Source organism: Populus euphratica, unplaced genomic scaffold, assembly GCF_000495115.2.
Source record: "Populus euphratica unplaced genomic scaffold, PopEup_1.0 scaffold389.1, whole genome shotgun sequence".
Lineage (NCBI taxonomy): Eukaryota > Viridiplantae > Streptophyta > Magnoliopsida > Malpighiales > Salicaceae > Populus > Populus euphratica.
The window spans coordinates 225,348-248,124 of NW_011500152.1; the positions used below are offsets into that span (position 1 = coordinate 225,348).

Consider the following 22,777-nt stretch of genomic DNA (forward strand, 5'->3'; position numbering starts at 1 on the left):
TGGCTACCAATAGTCAATGGTAAATGGTTGATGCCTTACATGAAATGGCAACCAACCTAACAAACATGACATCCATGTAGATAAACAATGGATCACTTAATTGTTGGTATATTCTTGGATTACTTCTATTAATTGAAAAATTAGGATTTGAATTCTAATACTGCAATATCCTATATTTCAACTCGTTTTCATTTAAAAAACTCTAGGAATATTTTAGAAAAATCAATAAACCTATTTTGCGACTCTAAAACATCCTAAAGTCATTTCAAAAACTGAAAATTTAATCAAATTAAAAAAAATAACGAGTCTTAATCTAGTTTTACCGATATAATTAAAAACCAAACTAACATAAAAAATATGGCCGATCAAAATACCTTTTTTCTCATATTCTCTTTTCAAATATTTTTTTTCTCTTTACTTAACATTTAATGACTAAATTGTGATTAAAATAAATTTTGTAATGAAAATGTAAAAATTCAAAAAAACAAGGAGCAAATTTAAAATAAATAAAAACTTCAAGATTCAAGATAGGATTCGCGAAGGCTTAGCAACCATGTTCGATAAATAATCCATATTTTGCACATTAATTTGGAAATTTTGGATATTTTAAAATAATATATGTTAGATATATATTTTAAAAAATTAAAAAAAGAGAGAGGAAAACGTCATGATATTTATATCTATATGTGTGTGTGTACGTATGGATCAACTTTGATAATCTTATCTGCACCTTGACTCTTTAAACGAGACTTGCAAATAATTGCATTAGATGGTGAATATAAAATTTATTTTGAGCTATGCTACTAATCTTTTTTGTAGAGGTATGCTATAAATGTGTCATATACAAATCCAATTTTTCGAACTAAAATCTAATAGGGAAAATATAAAGTTAAATCAATAATCTATTTATTTAATTAGGGTACAATGAAATCATAGAAACAATCTAAAAGATTAATTATTATATAGAAAAAATTAAACTAAATAATTTAAAAAACAAGAGTATTAATGTAAATTAAAATTTAAAAATAAATTAATTCAAGGGAAAAGAAATTATGAAAAAATTTCAAAATCCTTTTAATAAAAGATTTGTAGTTTTCTCATGTATTTTTCCACTATTTTTTTTTTTATTAATAATGGTTTATATTTATATACTATAAAAATACAAATCAGATATTAAAATACTCGATTTTCTTTGAAATGTTGTAAAAAAATAGAAAAACAAAAACATACCTTATTTTCATGCATATAACCAAGTATCTTAAAATATAAAAAATAGCTCATATCTTATTTTCATTCAAAATATTTTTTTTTTAAATATATGTTGACATACATTTTGGGCTTTAATAACCAGTTTATTAAAACCATAAGAACTAGGTTCATATTTTAAAAATACCAAAAAAATATTTTCTTTTCTTTTAGTATATGAGATTACAAACATACATGTAATACGTATTCCTAATATTAAAAAAATAGTTTTTTTTTATTGATATTAGAATGATTAGATTTTTATTTAAAATAATGATTTTTTTACTGAGGATGATTTGTCTTCAACCTTAGACATTTCAACAATCAGACAACTAGTTTAATTAGACAACTAAATAATATAAATTACCTTATATAAAATATATTAAGTGTGTTAATATCTTTTCTTTACCTAATCTTTGATACCGGTTAGGGTTTCTAATAATTAAAATATTAGATGATAACTTTCATTCTCTCTTTTCATCGATAAAGTATAAAAATTTCTTTTCTAATTTCTTTTCTTGTCTATTTCCCCACACAATATACACTTGGATTATACTAGAAGAATATTTACCGCGACGCCTGACAATAGGAATATTAATAAACTTATTTCCAATCCAAAAGCATCCTAAAATCATTTTGAAAATTAAAAATTAAAAATCAAATTAAATTTAAAAAATATTTATAGACTTTAATTTTTTTTTTCTGACATGATTTAAAAGCAAAACCAATTTCATTGAACTTTTTTTTTCTTCCTTTTTAAGTCAAGCTAGTTGACATCAAGATTTGATTTCTTTGTGTACATAATGTAGCCAGTTGATCAAAATACTTTCCCTCTCTTATCCCGTTCTTGAAGAATTTCTCTCTTTTTTCTCAACATTCAATTACTTGAAATAAATAATCACTAAAATTATTTATAACTGCTGCAGTATTTAATATTTTCTTGCTTGTTGTCACACAAATTCGTTTTTTATTCGATGGAGAAGATGATAATAATTAATTAACGATATCTAGAGTCATATCTTTATCTATCAAATTCAAAGAGGAAGTGAAAGGAAAGATATATACATACATGAACAGAAACATCCTTTACAATTTATTATTACTGGATATTACATCTTCGAAGCCGCTTTCATTTTTTCTCTCCAACTTTCATGAGAAAACCTATGCATAAACACTCATGCATTGCTAGAGAATAATTAAGATGTTACTCATGATAAAAAAAAAAACACCAGATTAGACCTTAACCCTCCAGCTCTTGAAATCAACTTTTACTCGTATTTTTGGGACTGCTCAACGTTTTCTGGTTGCCCTGCAACATAATCAAGAAGCCCTTCGCCTGCTTTTTCACCATGAGAATCTGGAGCCATGTGTGTAACAGGACCTCCAAAGACTAAGATCAATATCAAGAATACAGCTGTTGAGGCCAATAAAGGCCAGAAGTAAGCAAGAATGGTGATTAGTCTAGGAGCAGCGTATAACAATAAAGATAGAACAACTGAAGCGGTGATTGCTATAGCAAAGTGGTGTCTATATTGCAAGAGCCTTTCTGGGATATCCATATGGCCAGAAAATTTACTAAGAAGATTGCTCAGAGAAAGAGAGGCAGAGAGCAGGAGGAAGCAAGGAGAGAATGGTTTTGTCCTTGTTTTGATACAAAGTGAAAATTAATTGAAATAATCTTCAACATTCATGGATTCATACATTGATAGATAATAATTGTCAAAGGGAGATTCCTTTTCTTTCACAAATAATCATCCTCTCTGTAGCCTTAAAGTTTTTATCTCATTTTCATACATCTCTAATTACAGAAATAACCTCATCACCAGACTAGTTTTAGCTAAATCATCTGCCAAAAATGTTATCAGATTTCATAAGGCATTTTACTTTTTTTTTTTTTAAAGCTAATATACATCGTTAGTATTTGATTGTCATGTTACTACACGCTTTCAAGTAGTTGACCATTATATTCTTTATATAGGGTTATAATCATTGTTTTAAATCTTCAATATGATTATAATCATTGTTTTATCGGAGACTCGATTTATTAAAGAATTAGACTAGTTTAAGTTAAAAAAAACTAAAAAACTAAATCTAATTGATCCAATAAAAATGTGATCATTATCTCGTTGATTTTTTATTTAAATAACATTATTTTTATTTTATTTAGAAAAATTAAGGTCAATTTAATGCTCAACCTTACTACAGATTATGTTTTAAGATTATGAACATAAATAAAATATAAATATAACATATAGTCTTGTAAATATTGTATATTTTGTAATAAAACTCATTTATTTAATGTAAGCAATATCCAAGCAATGATTGATTTTTATTTTCCCATAAATTAATCTTATAAGATTATAATTATTTAGATATACAGAAATTAAAAATGTAATTATCCCCTAAGGTAATAGACACTTGTGGGCAGTTAAAATGTTGGAAATTTATATATTAAGGGGTTAAAAAGAAATTTACTTCATTTCATATGAAGAGCTAAACAGTGAATAGGTGGCGTGTCAAGGGAAGAGGGGCATATTGGTCATTACGACCAAAACCAACAGAATGTATTGGTATAAGTTCTTTGTCCGCTTCTTGAATTGGTCGGCCACTTTATGACTTTTTCAAGGAAAAAAAGAATAGTGTACTGAGCAATTATTATTTTCTTTTTTTTTGGTAAGTACAATTATTATTTTCTTCCTCCCATGTGCTCATGGATTTCAAGAAAAGATTAGCTAGCCAGAGATCAAATCTGGTCTGGACTTTGCTATTTTCAGTTTTTTTTTAATATATTAAAATGATTAGGTAATGAATTGAAAAGGTTAATCATTTGTTTTTATTTAAATCTTAAATTGATATATTACATCATTTTAATTTTAATTTATAGTTTTTGTTTAATACCAAATTATGAAAAGGATAACCTGGGCTGGATTTTCTAGCAACCTTTCAATATTTCTTACACTCGAGAGATTATACCCATTAAAAATCTTCACTTAAGGAAGCTTTCTAGCATTTACCTATCATTCAAGAATAATGAAAATATTTCTTTTAAAACTTTATTTTTTTAAATGAATTTTTATTTTATTTTATTTTAAATTTAAATTAATGTTTTTATATAGTTTTGATGTGGTGATGTCAAAAATAAATTTTAAAAAATAAAAAATTATTATTTTAATATAATTTTAAATAAAAAATACTTTAAAAAATAATTTCTACACATATAATCATATCTAAATCTAACATCAATTTAGATCAAGCCATCCCCTTTGAAGCACCTAAATTGAGTCCATTATTGTGCTTTTTCTTTGGGCATCATTTGAACTAAGAAAAAAAAAGTAAACTACCATTCCTCTAGCAACTTGGACCTTCTTCTTAGAGCCTGTTGAAGTAATGTCTAATGAAACTGCCCACTTCACTAATACAGAGGCTTGCATCTACCTTAGCCTCTCCACCATTTGGGGCCTGGATAGCTCAAATCTAGCAGCCTCTAGCCCAATATGATCTCCACCTTTATTATACATTCAGAAAAGAAAAGAAAGAACAGGACTTTCTATTTCTTGGGTCCAAGCAAAACAATCAATGCACAGAGTGCAAGCTGTATGAGCAGCTTAATACTCCTTTTCTATGGAGTTTAACAGTTCTTTTTAATTTTTTTTAAATATATCATTTTTAACATATTTTCAATCGACATCACATCGTTTTATACACACATACACACACACACACACAACAATTGAGAACCCAACATCATTAAGTTAATGAAAAACCCAATTGAAAGTTTTGGTTGTATGTAGGATTTGGTCATGGCCTCTCTTATTTTTTTAGGGCTAGCTTGGTGGTGGTGGGGGTGGGGGTGGGGTTGGGGTGGTGGTGGATTCTTTCCTTCGTCGTCTAATGAAAAAATGAAATGGAAACACCAAATAATATACTTAAAGATTGCCAAATGGCACAGTATGAAATAACAGCTGGATCTTCATGTATTTTTCTTATATCCAATCATACTTACAAGCAAAGATGGCACACAAATGAAATATATATATATATATATATTCTTTGAAGCCACTTTAGTTGGTCCTTTTCGATTTGGAGTCATCAAGACCTCATTTTTCTTTGTTTCCTTGCTAAATCCCTTGAGTGACTTTCACTAGCAAGGAAAAAGGGGCATGGTTTAAGCAATGTTTAACGCTTAAGCAAATAACTTACTCCAAAACATGAGCTTTCTATCAATACAGCCTGACGATGACAAGACCAGAAAAAAAATCTAAGAAAAACATCAATAAGATTTTTTGAACCTTAGCCGAGACATCACCTTCTTTTTTCTTCGGCTTTCTTGCGATACAAATCGAGTGTTCTGGGGTTTAATAGCCTCTGTTTTTTCATACGTTTCACTTGAAAAAAACACTAAATTAATGTTTTCTTTAATGATTTTTGATGGTTTTGATTTGATGATATCAAAATTAAAAAAAAAATATTTTAATAATTTTTCTTCAAAAAATACCATACAGCAAGATATCAAATACAAAAACCTATAACAATCTTTGTTGCTAATCAACTGTCTTCCACCTAATAAAGCTATAAGATAGGATACAAAAGTTATGTTTGAAAAACCCCATTGATGGTTTGGTAATGTGAGGAGCCGGAGTTGGTCAAGCTTACAGGACCCTTTTTTTATTTTATACACATACATATATATAGGACACCTACCATATATGCTTAATAAATCGTGCTTTAGTTTCCACTTCTCCTACTAATATTGGCCAGTTTCTGGGTTCGAAGTATGATGAATAAAGGGCGCCAACAACCAATGCCCTTACTTAAATATTTGTACACATATCTATCACCAATCTTAACTATACTTGTCAAAGATTAGGTGGTATAAAGATTCAAAACTGTTATCCCGATAAGTAGTACTACAAATTCAAAGCTTAGATTCAACATCACTAATCAAACCTACTTCGAGCAAAAAATATTACTCCTTTGATATATATATATATATATGAAACCCTAATGAAATGTGGATGCTTCTCTCGTCACAGAGATTCATATTTGAATTATGTATGGATTTTCTACTTGAAATATTAGAGAAAAAAGAATAAATAATACTTACTTCCGATATTAATACTATGTACAGGAGTAATTGTCAATATCACTCTAAATTTCCCCCTCTCTATTAGCTTATAATTTAATCATAACCCGTGAATGCATCGTGTAATGTATGGATTTTCTATTTAAATTGGACCAATTTAGTTTTCAGACGTAACAACTAATACAAAGATATATATATATATATATATATAAGTGATAATGGTGTATGGGATTATGATTTAGTTAAGGAAAATTAGGATTTTGAAAATAAAAGAAAGTAACGGTTACAATCAAAATATGAATGGAGAGATAATGAAAGCCGACTAGGCCGGCCTGTGATGGAAAATGTGGTTTTCATATTTTGCTTCACACAAAGGGAAGCTCCCATCCTCTCTTTGCGGTCAATTCCTTAAAGGGATGGACTCTTTTGAGTGACATACTTTTTTCTGTATCTTATGTTTATCTCTAACAAAACCCTCTTATGTTGTCTAATAAAACCCCTCATCTTGTAGGTGTTCTTGGAGCTTGTGTGCTTTATTATTGTTAAACATTTTCATTTTGTTTCAAACTTTAAGGTCGTAATAAGAAAGGGAAAAGATGGTGGGGTATGGTAATGAAGAACAAGTTCTTGGAGGAGTAGGAAGTGAAGATCTCTCCCTTTCTTACCCTGACCCTATTGTCTTAGAGCTCAACCGATTACAGAACCTTCTCAAAGGTTTGCCATGTCTTATCCTAAAGTACACCATCTAAGTTCATGAAAACATGCATTGACATGCACATGTTTAGTTCTTCTGAGTTTATCAGTTCAAGTTAGGCTGAATTTTCTTTCGGGGTCGTGAATTCTGTGAAAACATGAAGTGAAAAATGACATGGGATTTGGTTTTTGGTTCTGAATTTATGGCCTATGGTAATAATTCTCACCACAGGTAATTGCTGTTTGCCTGTGTAAATAATTAGGAGCATGTAATTTGGAAAATGACAGCACATTATCATAAGATTTAAGTATAATTTGATGTCAAAATTGAAGTCCTGCATTTTGACTTTTATCATTCTAGGCTACTGTAAAAGTTCTAGTGCCATTGAGGTTTCTTGTTTTTTGCTCTTTTAACTGCTCTGTTCTTGTCTCCTAGCATTTCTTATGTTCCAAAATAAGCATTAGAATGTCTTCTGATGATTTTTTTTTCATCATTGTTTCAGAGAAAGGAAGAGAGCTGGGGGCTGCACAAGGAGAAATTAAGGCTTTGAGGGCAACTGAAGCTTTGAAGGATAAGGCTATCGAAGAGGTAAGCAAGTTTTGTGGCTGCATAGCCTGGAAATTTTATCTCTGTCATGCGGTATTTAAAGCACATGCATCTGTTATAAAATGGCTTTTTATATTGTACTGTGTCAGAGATTGTAGTTTATGCCATTTAGATAATGTTTTGTAGAAAGTAATGATTGCATCACATGATCTTCTATTATGTTTCCATCAAAGGATTAATTGGAATCTTGTCAGACAAGAAGTAACAAGTTTCAAACTCTTTTTTTTCAGTTTAATAGAACTGACACTTCTGAGGTTTCCTGGTTTTTCCAGTTCAGGAATGGAGTTGGTAAACTGGAAGAAAAACTTGGTGTCATGGAAAATCTTGTAGAGAGCAAGGTATGCTAGGTTCCTCCTGGAATTTCATAGAGTTAGGTGTAAAGAATCATGATCTGTGGAACTAAAATGACTTTTGTTCAAACCTGATTCATTGCAGAATCTTGAAATCAAGAAGATAACAGATGAAAAGAAAGATGCATTAGCAGCACAGTATGCTGCGGAAGCAACTCTTAGAAGGGTCCATGCAAATCAGAAGGATGATGATTCTCCTCCTATTGAGTCGGTCATTGCTCCTCTTGAGGCAGAGATTAAAATGTATAAAAATGAGGTATGGTAATGAGTGAGATTGCTATCAAAGAATCAATAGAGTATGAGAACGCGATACATTTTCTTACATGGAATGTAGTTTTCTTACCTCTTGGTATTTCCAGATTGCAGCACTACAGGAGGATAAGAAGGCAATGGAGCGTCTTACCAAGTCAAAAGAATCAGCTCTGCTTGAAGCAGAGGGAATCTTGCGAAGTGCTCTAGAAAGGGCTTTAATAGTCGAGGAGGTTCAGAACCAAAACTATGAGTTGAAGAGACAGATTGAAATCTGCCAGGTACTATTCTGTAAAATATTTGGTTAATTGTTTGCATATGCTATGTAGATTTTGAGTGATGCGGATTTGGAAGCATATCACATGCAGGAGGAGAACAGAATTCTAGAGAAGACGAATCGCCAAAAAGTGTTGGAGGTTGAAAAGCTTAGCCAGACCATTCATGAACTTGAGGAGGCAATTCTAGCTGCTGGAGCTGCGGCCAATACTATCCGTGACTATCGGAGACAGATTTCTGAACTAAATGTATGTTTCATTCTTATATGAGTTCATCTAAGTGATTTTGTTCAGAATTATTATTGTTTCTTCCTTGATTGTTAAACTCCATATCCCGACTGATTTAGATATCTGCCCTTTACTTGCTCAACTTTTCAGGAGGAGAAGAGGATTCTGGAGAGGGAGCTAGCCAGAGCCAGAGTTTCAGCAAACCGAGTTGCAACTGTGGTGGCTAACGAGTGGAAGGATGAAAATGACAAGGTCATGCCTGTCAAGCAATGGCTTGAAGAGAGAAGGCTGCTGCAGGTATTTCAATAACCAGAAACTTGGTTTCGTTTTTGGTTTTCACTAGTGATCGCCAAGAAAGAGTAGAGCATGTATTAGACATTTGCACTGGCACTGACAGCGGAAAATGAAATCTTGGCGAAGTTAAATTCATTTGCTTGTGCATTATTTCTAATTCCATCCCTTTATTTGTAGGCGGAGATGCAAAGATTAAAAGATAAGCTAGCTATATCAGAGAGAACAGCTAATGCAGAAGCACAGCTGAAGGTAATTTTTTTGACATTTCTTCCATTTTGTTAATGTCGTCTTGTATCTTGGTTTATTAACTGAAATGTTTCTGTCACTAAAGGAAAAATTGAAGCTGAGGCTAAAGACATTGGAAGAGGGCTTACAGCATGTACAGAGTTTCTCTGTGAACCCTAATGCATCCTGTGGATCCCCTAAACCAGGAAAAACCAGTAACATATTAGGATTTTTAACAAGCAATGGAGGAATAAGAAAGAGGTCTGCATCACAGCCAAGGGGTTCCACCATCAGTATAAGCTCTCCTTTCCAGCAGCCAAATATTGAAATTGAAAATGCCAACGCTGCTGGAATCCAAAATCGAGCCGATAGCTTCAAGAAGAAGAGTGGTTCTGGAGAAAACCCGTTGAGGAAAGGCATGTGGGTGTCTAGAAGTAAAGTTGTTGATAGCGGAGGAAAGGAAAATGCAGAAGTGAAGACAAACACAGATTCGTATATCGACAAACACAAGAACAATGATACAACAAGTTCAGCAGAAACGAAGAACAAAGTTGTTGGAAATGAAGATTTGCAAAACAAGGGAGGTACCATTTCTTCGAGCGAGGATGTTGTTTCAGGATTCCTATATGATAGACTTCAAAAAGAGGTCATAAATCTAAGAAAATATTGTGAGACTAAAGAAAGTAGTTTGAATGCTAAAGATCAAGAAATTCAGGTGAAGTAATAGCAACTAACTCTCTCTGGCTTAAATCCATAATTCCATATTCTATTAGGTGTTGACTGTATCAGAAAATTATTTTCAGATGCTCATGAAGAAGGTTGATGCCCTAACAAAATCCATTGAAGTAGAGTCCAGGAAAGTGAAGAGAGAAGCGGCTGCTAGAGAAAAAGAAGCTGTATCAGCAAAACCAAATAAACCAAAAAGATTTGGAGTATAAACTTCTCAAAAAGGTTGGTAAAACCTGCCAAAAAACTATGATATATTTTTAGGCTTCCATCTTTTCAATTTCTATCGATCATTTATTACTGCAAGTAACTGTACTTGGAAATAGAGTTTTCGATATTGTGATGATAACCCTTTTAGCTCTTCGGATCACCGCAGGGAAACCGAGCATCTTGAAGACTGCTTGGATTGGATATAGCTGAAGGCTACCTACCTGAAATTCATTTTATTCTTCATCCATGCCTTATGATTCTTCGTTGTAAATACGGACTGTTTTACTGATTCTAGCTAGTTGAAATAAAGTTCTGAGTCAATGGACAGAGGAGTTCTGAAATGTAACATCCTAGGATAGAGCTGAAAGTTGTGTTCATTGTTGCTTGAGATTACCTGAATGCTTTTGGTTTTGTGTATATGGAAAGTTGAAGTGTGCAAAATCAAGGAAATTGGATCCAAATAAAAAGGCAGAGATTGTCTGAAGTACTGCAAAAAATGTATAAATCATCATCTTCCTTTTCCACTCCCCCTTCTTGCACATTCTAAATGTTCATCACAGAAGACCTAGAATTCCAGTCTTGCTGCAGTTTCAAAGCAAGACACTTTTATGCCGTCTTAAGAGACTGGTTGCTTGCATAATCGTGTGTGCCTTCAACAAAATAAATCAATACATGAACAGCATGTTTGACATGTACAGAATTTCTTGGTCTTCACTCTTTTTTCTTTTTGTTTTTTTTTACAATCGAGAGTGCTACGGCTTGAGCTTCGTATCTCTAGCCAAACCTCTGCCTCCTACCACCTGAGCTAACCCCAGATAGAAAGTGCAGGAAGTAATCTTCCTAGTTTGGTTCAAAAAACAGAGGAAGATCTAAGAACTCTATTATTGATTGATTACAACCACAATGTGCATGTAGCACAGACTGCTCTAAAACAATAAAAACAGAGGGTGCAATACATGGAGAAAAAAATCCAAAAACACCTCTCCGGTTTCTTGAGAGCCTACAATGTATCATCTACTATACTTTCATATACTTTCCAGGCTAGTGCAGAGCTATATTCTATATCGCTCTATCTTTTTCTGGAAACTGGATTATAATGCAAGTGAAGAGTTGGAAAACTCCCACCATTTAAAACTTCTGCACCTCTGGAATGGTAACTAAAGATGGCCGCCACTTTCGTTCTCCTTCCCTAAAACTTTCAGAGAATCGAACAGCGATTCCTTTTGACTTGAACTGCTTTGAATTTCTCAGCAGCAACTCCAATTGCTGCCTAGTCACCACAATCTTGACCTTCCTGCTAGCACAAGTTTCTTGTCCGGCCAATTTCGACGAGACCTCAAGTCTACAAGGTTGACCAAGGGAAGGCATAAGGTAATAGACTTCCCCAGGTTCCAGCCTGGTGTCAGGCGGCAATGGTACGTAAGGTAGCGCACTATGCACCAACACATAACCACCGTCGCGGCTTGATGTGATCTTCTTAACCCGCGTTGAGGATTTAAACTCCTTTTCTCCTCCATTATGGATGAGAACTTTGCTCCTCTCTGCAGATGAATATGACAAAACATCAATGCAGTTTCCCATTGTGCAATATACAATGATGTTTTGAACTAGTGCTGTGATGATCCTCAATTTATACTATGATTTTATTTGACTTCATCTTGGAGACAATTTGACGTGCAGACCATCACATCTAAGGAAAGATGTCATTTTGATAATAATATCTTAAAAATGTCAATGGTCTGTGCATCACCTGCATTGTTCATTGCATTGCTGTCTGGGAAAAAAAAATACGCCAAACAAGCAGTGTGTAATCCCTCTATTTTTTTAGGCAAGTCTAAGAAATGCCCCCCCAACTATTAGGCTAGTATCAATTTTGTTCAGGTATAATTTTTTATTTATTATTTTTGTAGGCAAGTCTAAAAAATGCTCCCCCAACTATTAGGCTAGTATCAATTTTGTTAGTATATGATTTTGATTTCTCATTTAGGACTTTTATGTGGAACAATTATCCCAAGATTTGATAGATCAAATTGACAAACAAAAAGTATCCAAGAAAATGCCTAAACGGGCATCCTAACTTAAAACAGTGATAATAGAAAATTAACTGTTAGTTATTGCTTAAATTTTTCTAGAAGGTTTTTGAGGCTGTTTTTTTATTTATTTATTTATTCATGAAAAGCTACTTTATTATTTATCGAACCGTTGGATCTTCTGAAATTATATCTAAAAGTTGTTGTTTTGGCTACTTTAGTTATTTTCCTACATATTTTTAGATTTTAATTATTTGTTTTCTTCTTAGTTTATGTTTCTTATTTAGATTGGTCCTTCGAACTCCTATATAAAGACATGGGGTGTGTCGCGAGGGTCGTGCCGCATCATCATCAACGATGGCAGAGGCTAATGACCATGCCTCCGACATGCAACCTCTATTTTTGTTTCAAATTAGTAAGGGACGGGTCATCGGCCCTTTAAGAATTTTTTATTTTTAAAAAAAAAAACTCAGGAGCTCTGAGCCTTCCTAACCCGAAAAATAAGGATCGTTTTTTTATCCATTATAATTGCATTTGTTTTTATTTTTTTTTAAATTTTATTATTTATATTTAATTGATTATTAATTGAATAACATAATTTATTTCAATTTAATTTATTTTTCCAATCACTTTAATATTTTATTGGTTTTTAATTTATAAATATCTATTTTAAATTAAAAAAAAATTATTGAATGATCTAAGTGATAGATTTACTTCACTAGGAAGGGATATGCTTGATAATTCTTTTTTGTTGCATAAATAATTATCCATTTATTTAATTAAATATATACATAAATTTTTCAAATTCAACTTTAGATTTTTTTATGTACAAAAACATATCATAAAAGTCTGCACATATATATATTTTTTTAAAAAACAATATTTAACATGCGGCAAAAAGCAGTACCAGCTAGTAATAAACTACTTCTAGTAATTATTATTTTTTCATGTGTAATGCCACCTATGTGCTTTCTTCTATAATATTTTTTTTCTTTAATCAGCTGATATCTGACCTTAAGCAACCAACGAAAGAACTATTTACAGAAAAATAAATCGTTGTTTCTCTTTTGACCACGCTCACAGACTATTGAACTATAGGGAACCATAAAAACCAGCCATGCTGGTAAGGAAACTCCTATACACAATGGTGCAAGCTTTTCTGTCATGTACAGTATCAAATCAAAGCTTGTAGCAACAGTTGTCCGGCATTGCATTGCACAAGAAGTGCAGACTATATGCTCGATGTCCAGAATTGATTTAACCTATAGTGAAGCAGAAATTCGCTGCACGAATACCATTTATGCAGTTGTGACTTCAGCAGCAACCATGGCAATTGGTTCATTGTAAGCAAGTGCTCGAGTCTCGTTGATTTGACGAGGCAGTCACTTAGCACTGCCGACACTGCAGACAGCAAACAAGCCATGTTCTGTCAGATCACACATGAATATGGAATGGATTTTGATCCAATCTTAAATAGCTTTAAATTTAAATCCCGAAAATGCAATGTTCTTGCTATTCCCTCACCGAATAATAGCCTCAATTGTGCAGACTATCTAAAGAGATGCTCATGAATCATAGCACAACCAGTCAAAGCAACATGATCTAGATTTTTAGAATCTGATCAGCTATATGACGATTCAATGGCTAAACATAATGCTTTATCTTAACGACACAAAAATTCCATATCAAGAGAGACAATATCAGCAGAAAAGGAAACAATAATGTGGGGGGCACGTGCCACTGATGGACATAAAAAATGGAAAATCTACATGAGCATGGCATCTAAGCAGCTACTGCGTCAGTTGATTTTCTAGATTCCAACCACGACTCAGCTGCAACCTTTGTAGTTAAGAACCAGCCAACCTTATCAGGAGCCTCATGGAATGGAGAATTTAGTTCCTTCAAATATGACTCGAACACATTGGCTAAACCTTTCTCAGAATACTTGTGTTGCCCATGCCCAGTATTGATTCCAAGCAATGGTGGAAGCTGCTCCCCTGCCTCCAGTACCTTGGACAAGTCATTCATCCAAATATGTAATGCTGTCATAGCTGCCCCGGGGGAGAGACTCTTTAGATTTAGGGACCACTGGGTTGAAGTTCTGGACATTATATTGGTGTAAATTTCATGTGTCAATCCAAGGTCAAGCAACTCACAAGCTCTCTCCAACATATTGAGCTTGATACAGAGGTCAATTAAGCAATTGCAGTAAGCCTTCTTTACTTCGGTGCTAATACTATCAAACAGGTCAGTAGCTTCGTTCTTAAAATTCCCCTCACTGTCTTGCTGCTCTACCAAAATCTTAACCACACAACCAAGCTTCGGATTAGCCCTCTCAACACAATTAACAAGCTTGCTGAGCTCTTCATTTGGTGTTTGAGTCATCACATTCAGAAGACAGCCACAGAACCGATCATCTGGAGTTATAAGCAATTCAGAAAGTCTGTTAAATGTCTTCACAACATCATCAATGCGTTGGGCTTTTCCATAGCACTGGATAAGTGATGTCAAGATAAAAATATTAGGCTGAAAGCCTGCTTCGAACATCTCATTCAACGTATTCTCTGCCTCGGAAACTTTCCCACAGCATGAGAAAATGGTAATCATGGATGAGAAAGTCCAACTATCAGGCTTGATTCCAGAACTCTTCATGTCCTCAAAAATCTCAACAGCTTTATCCACGTGGCCGAGATCAGCACACATAGCCAATATGGAATTATAAAGAACTACATTCAATCCCAACCCCTTTTCCTTCATTTCCCTATAAATTTTAAACGCATCATCTCCATAACGAGCTCTACCATACGCATGCAGAAGAGCTGCATATGTCACAAAACTCGGTGACAACCCATTGTCAATTATATCCTGATAGAATTTCTTCACCTGCCAAGGCCTCTTGGCTCTTCCCATGGCATCTAACAAAATGTTGTATATGACCAGATTTGGCTTAACACCTAAAGCCTTCATTTCTTCGTAAACATTCAAACACCCATCAAAATTCCCAGCAACCTTATAAATCCTAATCAATGTAGAGAACGTCGTTGCATCTAGCCGCCACTCCCCCGTTCTAGCACGTTCATATAAGCTCAATGCCTTTTCAACATTACCAGCCCGCCCATACGAATCAATCATAGTCGAAAAGGTAACATCGTCAGGTTCAAGCCCAAAACTCGGCATTTTCTCAAACCACTCAACTGCCTTATCCGCTAAATTACACAACCTAGCACAACTAATTATTGTCGAAAACGTAAAATTATCAGGCTTAACACCTCTCTCAAGCATCTCATCAAACAACTTCTCGGCCTTATCCAAATCTCTTCCTTTCCTAAAAACCTTCAAAGTCACATTGTAAACAACAACCTCTCTATTAAACTTCAACCTCTCTTGAAAAAACTTAAGAGCCAACAAAGCAGTGTCCGGATTCGACATGTTATTAAGAATAACAACAGCATCTTGCTCTAACAATTTATCATCAACTTTACTCAAAACATTAAAGACATCATCTTTATTTGGGCTACAAGAATTCAGATACTTAGCTGCATTAACAAGCGAAGTATACTTAGCATCGTAGGAACTTTTTCTGAGAATTGAAGCTCTAGGGCTTTTGGGGTTGACCCAGATGTAAGATTTTGAAGAAGACCCAGTTTTTTCCTTAAAGTTTGAATCTTTTGAGGTTTCTTGTCGTGGTATTTCTTCGTCTTGCAATGAGACATTGGTTATTGGAAGAGAGGTTGTTCTTGATTGAGAAGAGAGAGTGTTTATCTTCGAAGAATGGTTGAAGTTGTTGTTTAGGTTTCTTGATTTTGAGTCTCTTGAAGAAGATGAAGGAGTTTTGCAGAGAGGTTTATAGAGAGAAGAAGGTGAAGAGCAGAGGTTGTATGCCATTTGTGCGTCCTGTGTTTTGGTTTTGGAGAGGGGAAAAAGAGTGACCTTATCAACTTGACTAGCAGCACGAATGATATTTTGATATTGTGCTAATGTATAGTACTTTTGAAAAATGATTTTTATTATATATATTAAAATAGTTTTTTATTTTTAATATTTATTCATCAAAATCATTTAAAATCACAAAAAAAAATTAATTTAATATTTTTTTAAGTTAAACATCCTTAAAAATAAAAGTTACCTTTGGTGCTTTTGAAATAGGAGGATATCTATGAAATCTGTCATTGCGATTCTCCATTGCAATACTCTATGTATGATCATCACATTGTTCATAATCATGCATCTTTGCACAGGTTTTCATAACTTCTTGTAGTGCAGGATATGCAAAGTCCCATCTCAAAAACATGCCTCTTCTTTAATCTGTGTAGTTAGCAAACACACACACACACACACACACATATTCTTACATCGATTCTCCTTAGATTACACATACTCGGATATTTTCATGGTATTTTGTAATCTTTTCTGCATGCTTTGTCCATCAACAAATATATATCGAGATGGAACTTGAAAAAACAGGTACACTACATGTATATAAATGATTTTCATGTTAAATAATATTTATGTAGTTTTATTTATTAAAGATAAAATACTATTTTTAATTTAATTTATATATATTTAGGTTAAGTTGATCCACTCATAATAAATAAATTATTGAGAATTTATTAAGTTCATACACTTATAATAAATAAATTATTGAGAATTTTAACCCTTTTTTTTTTTTTTTTAACTCTTTTTTTTTCTGTATTTGTTCTTTGTTAATTTAACAGTGCTGAGAAGAACAACATAAACAACTCGGCTCCTCATCTTCCTCATCCCAAGTAACCACAAAGGCTTCTTTCAAAGTAAAATCTTGAACCTTAAAATATCGAGATTGTGCCTTCACCTCCTACTTTCAAGGAATAATAACATCAAGAACTCCAGCTCGGAACCTTCTTAAAGATCTCCAAAGTATAGATTGTTGACAAATGTTTTTCAAATCGCGATGGAGACTTCAAAGATGGCTTCCTACTCCATGTGTTAAAATCAGCAAGAGCTTCTTATTTTTCTCTGTTCATTTCTTAAGCTTCCTTTGCGCTTCTCTGCAAACTCTTTCGTTGTAGTTTTCTTGTGTTCACGTCCTTGTCAAAAAATATTTTATGCTTGCGATCTTCACGCAAGGACTGAATCCAGGCATCATCAATGAGATCAAAACCTTTCACCATTTTCCATCAAAAATCCTCAAATTTAGTTGTTTTCAAAAGCGCTTTAAAAACACAGAAAGAAACAAGGCCTGAGTGACTTGCATGTGGCTTATGTTCAAGTAGCCTAATCATGGTCTTTGATCATGTGACTTTATGGCTTGTGTTCTAGTAGTTTGTATATGATCGATGACTAGATATGTTAATTGATTTGAATGAAGGATGCTAATTGTGCGATGCGTAAAAAATAAATTAAAAAATCAAGCAAATTTAGCCCACCTACTTGGGTTTAATTAACACATTCTTCATTCTCAAAAGAGAAATCAATACTTTATCCAAACATGTCATTAATTTTGCTCTTTTTATATCTTATCTAATTTTTATATTTTTTTTTAAAATTAATTAATTTGTAAAATTTATAATTGAATTATAAACTCGAATAGGTTTAATAACTTTATTTTTTTTTATAAATTATTATTTATTTATTTCACCTCAATCTTTTTTTTTTACCAAAATAAATATTTAAAACAGTTCAATAGAATTCATTTCCTCGATTAAAGCTGAATGTCATCAAAATTAGTTTTTTGTTTTCATAGTTAGAATGTGATTTATCGAGAACTTTTACTCTCCTTCATTATTTTCTAATGAGTTTTTCTTTTATTTTAAAATAAAAGATAAAAAAATAAAATCTTAGATCAAAATATCAAAATTTCAAACCAAAAAAACTAAAGTAAAAGTAAAAGAATTATGAAGGAAAAATAATCCCAAAAAAGTTAGTGATAAACAACAACTAAAAAAATCTTTTCTTTTTGCCTCACTAATTTCCTCAAGATTTAATATTTTTAAAGCAATAAAATTGATTTTTTTTAAAAAAAAGTACTAACCCAATGCAAGCTTTTTCTTATTTATTTATTGAGACAGCATGCTTCCTTTCTTTTTGGAAGTTTTTTTTTCTTAGATATTTCAATTTTGTAAAATCCGAAAATGAAGAAGACAACAATGAACTTTTGACCCACAATACTCTGAAAATATTTTAGATATCTTGATAATTTTATTTATAAATTTAAAAAAATTATTTCAAAATCTGAAATAAAAAATTTTCTTGAGTTTATATTTATTTTTTAGAAAATTTTAAAGTAAAAAACACTTAAATTAAAATTTTCTCGTCAAATAGAACCATTTGATATCAACATCAACTATTTTAGTAATTAAAATCAATTTCAACAATATTTTTTTCATTTTATTATTAGAATTTGATAACTTTCTTTTTCCTCTCTCAAACCAAAAATTAAAAAAAAAAACATGATTTTTTTGAAACTTTAAAAATTAGAGGAACCCAATTGTTATAATTCATAAAGAATGAGAACTAAGTTGCACATTTTGCAAAAGCAAAATTAAAAGGCCACTTATCTTCTCCCCGTATTTTATTTTATTTTCTTTTCTTTTAATTGTATCAATTTTTGATAATTTTGACTAAATTAACCTTAAATTAGGTCCTTAAAAGGCAAAAATAAAATAAAATAAAATTCATGGACACAGTAAATCCACAATGCAGATGAGAATGAGTCTACAGTGCATGGAAGAACAATACTCCCAGAACTTTTAGTGTTTTACTTAATGTTGCAACTTATAAAAAGGAGGACACTTGTTAAAACAATGAGGAGGTGGTGATAGAGAATTTATCAGAAGCCTCAAAATATTTTGATAAAAATACAACTTGGTCCCTTTATTTTTTATTTTTTATTTTTGGATTTTAGTAAGTAGAAACCCTAGAATTACATAGTTTTCTTTATTTCTTGGACCCGATTGCAAATAGGTATAACATCAGTGCAGAACACATGTTGATAACCAAAATTATTAATTTTTTTAATCATATAGTATATAATGTTTTCGCTTTGAATCTTAGCATGATTTATAAACCATCTTTCTCGGTCATTTTAATTGTCTCAATTATAATTTTTTTCTCAATTTCAAACTATGAAAAAAAGAATAACACATTAAATTGCAACATTTTGGTTTTGTGTTTATAATAAAATTCAAATTAGGGTTTTTAGGATCAAAGTATGGTGATAGAACAAATTAAATCAAGTTACGACTATTATTATTCCGTGAAGAATACTATTTTTTTCTTTTCGTTTTTGGAAACAAGATAAAAACCATGTTACATACAAAAAAGAGAGAAATTATTCTCTTGAGCTTTTAAATGTCCAAAAATGAGATTGGGCTGCTTTTCATGTTGCTTTTCTGCAGTTTCTGGGCTCTGTGTTTTATGTATCTCATGGTTTCGGCCCTTTTCACTTACCAAGTTTTAAAGTTTTATCTTTCCAGATTAAAAAAAAAAAAACTCTTGCGTGTTTTCGTTAGATAAATTGTTGAAAATAAGTCTTCCAATCTTTTATTTTTTTTATTATTAGGTTTTGATATTTTAATTTTTAACCTCTCATAATAATATCTTTAATTATTTTAACCTCAAAATAGAATATATATGGCAATGAATTTATACCTTAATTGGCGTTCATTTTCCCATCCTTTTCAAAATTTTCATATTAGAACCTCTCATAATAATATCTTTGGTTTTTTTTTTTATACACTCTTCTCTTTAGCTATAATTTTTTTTTCTAATTCCATAAAAAAAAATTTATTGTTTTTTAATTCTAACGAAAACCATCTCTCCATCTGCAGCATCGATGACTAAATATGTTAATTGATTTGAATGAAGGATGCTAATTGTACGATGAGTAAAAAATAAATTAAAAAATCAAGCAAAAATTTAGCCCACTTACCTGGGTTTAATTAACACATTCTTCATTCTCAAAAGAGAAATCAATTCTATATCCAAACCTGTTATACGGTTGATAAACAATATAATTTTGCTCTTTTTATATCTTATTTAATTTTTATATTTTTTTAAAATTAATTAACTTGCAAAATTTATAACTCGAATTATAAACTCAAATAGATCTAGTAATTTTATTTTTTGTAAATTATTATTTATTTATTTAACCTCAATTTATTTTTTTATCAAAATAAATATTCAAAATATCTTAATAGAACTCATCTCATGAATTAAATTTAATATAATTAAAATTAGGTTTTTTAAATTAAAATGTGGTTTATCAAAAACTTTCACTTTTTTTTTGTCATTTAATAGCTACTTTTCTTTCCTTCTAAACTTAGAAATTAAAAAGTGAAAGCATTTTCTTTCCTTCTAAACTACGTTGAGATCCCATGTTTATTATGTAAGGCCTATTCAACTCGATAAGTAGGTGGTTGGCATGGTAGCTAGGGTTTCCAAACGTTGAAAGCACAAAATAAAGCCATTTAGGTATGGACGAAGCTTCCTTCCACTCAAAGCTACTGGTAGGCAAGTTCACGAGATGGGGCCTTAATCCCTTAGAGTTTCTATTGATTTTACCATTTCATTGTATTTCAATGATGACTGCCACCTACCATATACTATGTTTTAAAAGTATTTTTTTAATTAAAAATATATTAAAATAATATTTTTTAAATAATATAAGCATATTAAAAATATAAAAAACATTTAAAAACATTAATCTAATGTTTTATTCAAATAAAAAAATTAAAAAAAATACTTAAAAAAAAAGAGACGAGATGTACTGTAAAATGATCAAACATCTTACTTTTTTTTAGATATAAAGCTATCATGAGTAGATATTTAAGTAAACTAAAGTAGATGAGAGTGCCAGAAAAAAAAAATTAAATCAAAATCAGCATCATTCATAAAGTTTGGTGGCTCCAAAGGGTTGCAGAGTTCAATTTCTGTGTCGCGACTGGTTAGAAAAGCAAATAAATTAATACCTTTGTTTTTATATATATATATATATATATATATAAGTTTATGGCATCCTTTGGCACGTCAATCTCCCTTTATTAGTTAGAAAAGTACATTTTTCTGGAGGTAAGAACCACGTTAAAATTTCCTTTTCTTTTTACGCCACTTATTTTGGTACAAGTGCCTTTGCATTTGTCATGTTTTTTATATCTAAATCCTTAAATTAACAAAATAAGTTGGTATGATTTTAGTTTATATTAAAAATGATAATAACAAGGCAAATTTAAGTCGTTCATTAAATTTAATAACAAGACTATATATATATATATATATATATATAATGATTGTTAATTTAAAACCTGACTCAAACCAAGTTTTATTTTTTATGAGAGTGGATGTTGAATTAATTATCCAAAATGACGAGACTGAGGTCAATTACTAGGAATTTTTAAAATTTTTATTAAAAAACATTATTTAAGTTTTTTTTAACCAAAATAATATTATTTTATAATATATATGAATTGACTCACTGTCCCTTGATATAACAAACTCACATTTCAGATTCTAAATCAGATCTGACCACAAAACATTTATTTTTCATTGTGAATTGCACAAGAATTTCACTCTTTTAATCAATAATATTGGTGTTTAGAGAGCAACTCATATAAATTTCGTAGTCGACAACTTCACATGATCTCATATTCAACATATCACCACAAGGAAGGGAACTGCTTAATTCAATAATTCTGTGATAAATTCAAGGGAAAATTCTTATCGCCAAGAACAATGATAGGATCATGACAGTCCACATTCCATTATCTAGATGGATCATGCATGACCTAAATTTCTGACAGCGAAGCTTGATAACGTTTACAAACAAAAGCCAGCGACCAGTTACTGTCAGAAATTAAAGAAAGCTAATAGAAAGTGAATGGAAAGGAGATGCTGAGACGCACCATCACTATATATACAAATAGCAATGATTATGGAACCTTTAAAATCCCTTATATTAATTTATTAAAAATCTTAACATCTCTTGTAATAAAATTTGTTCCCACATCACCAACCTTATTGTATCACATAAAACCTTTATAACGAAGAAAGAAGACCCAATATGCAGCCAAAACTGACCCCAACATTTCAACATAGACAACTAGAGCAAGCTAGCCAAGTGTAAAAGAATCATTTAATTTAATAATTTAAGTTTTTAGTTAAGATTCTAAAATATAATTTATATTATTTTTTAATATATCATTTCAAATAAATTTTTTTTAAATTTAAAATTTGTATATATTTACATTATCTTGTGCTTAATTTTTATCAAATAAATAAAGGATGGTAAAATTTAAACTCGTGATCGCTTGGTTATTAAGGCTCTGATATTTTATCAAAAAATTATTTTAACTGAAAAACTTAAACGGTTAGATAAAATTTTAAAATATAATTTATATTATTTTTTAATAAAAATAATAAGACAAGCTTACGAAAACTATCATTATCCAAGTACGGTCGAATGATGTTGTTTCTGGGCATTTCATCCGGCAAAAAATGACTAGAAAATTGATGGAGAGGGGTTTTTTTGAAACAAATAATAGCACTTTGGAAGAAAACGTCCAAAGGGACATATAAAATTCTAGGAC

At 31.3% G+C, this 22,777-nt stretch overlaps 2 protein-coding genes across 2 annotated transcripts; one reads left to right on the forward strand and one right to left on the reverse strand.

The window, feature by feature from the left end:
* Positions 1-6,664: 6,664 nt before the first annotated feature.
* On the forward strand, positions 6,665-10,602 carry LOC105110996 (microtubule-associated protein 70-5). Its single transcript, XM_011006220.1, has 11 exons — positions 6,665-7,042; positions 7,525-7,610; positions 7,901-7,966; positions 8,064-8,234; positions 8,338-8,508; positions 8,596-8,751; positions 8,881-9,027; positions 9,202-9,273; positions 9,356-9,964; positions 10,053-10,200; positions 10,352-10,602. Exons 1-10 carry the CDS (start codon positions 6,925-6,927, stop codon positions 10,185-10,187), a joined length of 1,731 nt encoding a protein of 576 aa, XP_011004522.1. The 5' UTR covers positions 6,665-6,924; the 3' UTR covers positions 10,188-10,200; positions 10,352-10,602.
* Positions 10,603-13,180: 2,578 nt separating this feature from the next.
* On the reverse strand, positions 13,181-16,174 carry LOC105111004 (pentatricopeptide repeat-containing protein At4g16390, chloroplastic). Its single transcript, XM_011006230.1, has 2 exons — positions 13,954-16,174; positions 13,181-13,616 (listed from the first exon to the last, which is right to left on the reverse strand). Exon 1 carries the CDS (start codon positions 16,098-16,100, stop codon positions 13,998-14,000), a length of 2,103 nt encoding a protein of 700 aa, XP_011004532.1. The 5' UTR covers positions 16,101-16,174; the 3' UTR covers positions 13,181-13,616; positions 13,954-13,997.
* Between the last annotated feature and the right edge of the window lie 6,603 nt (positions 16,175-22,777).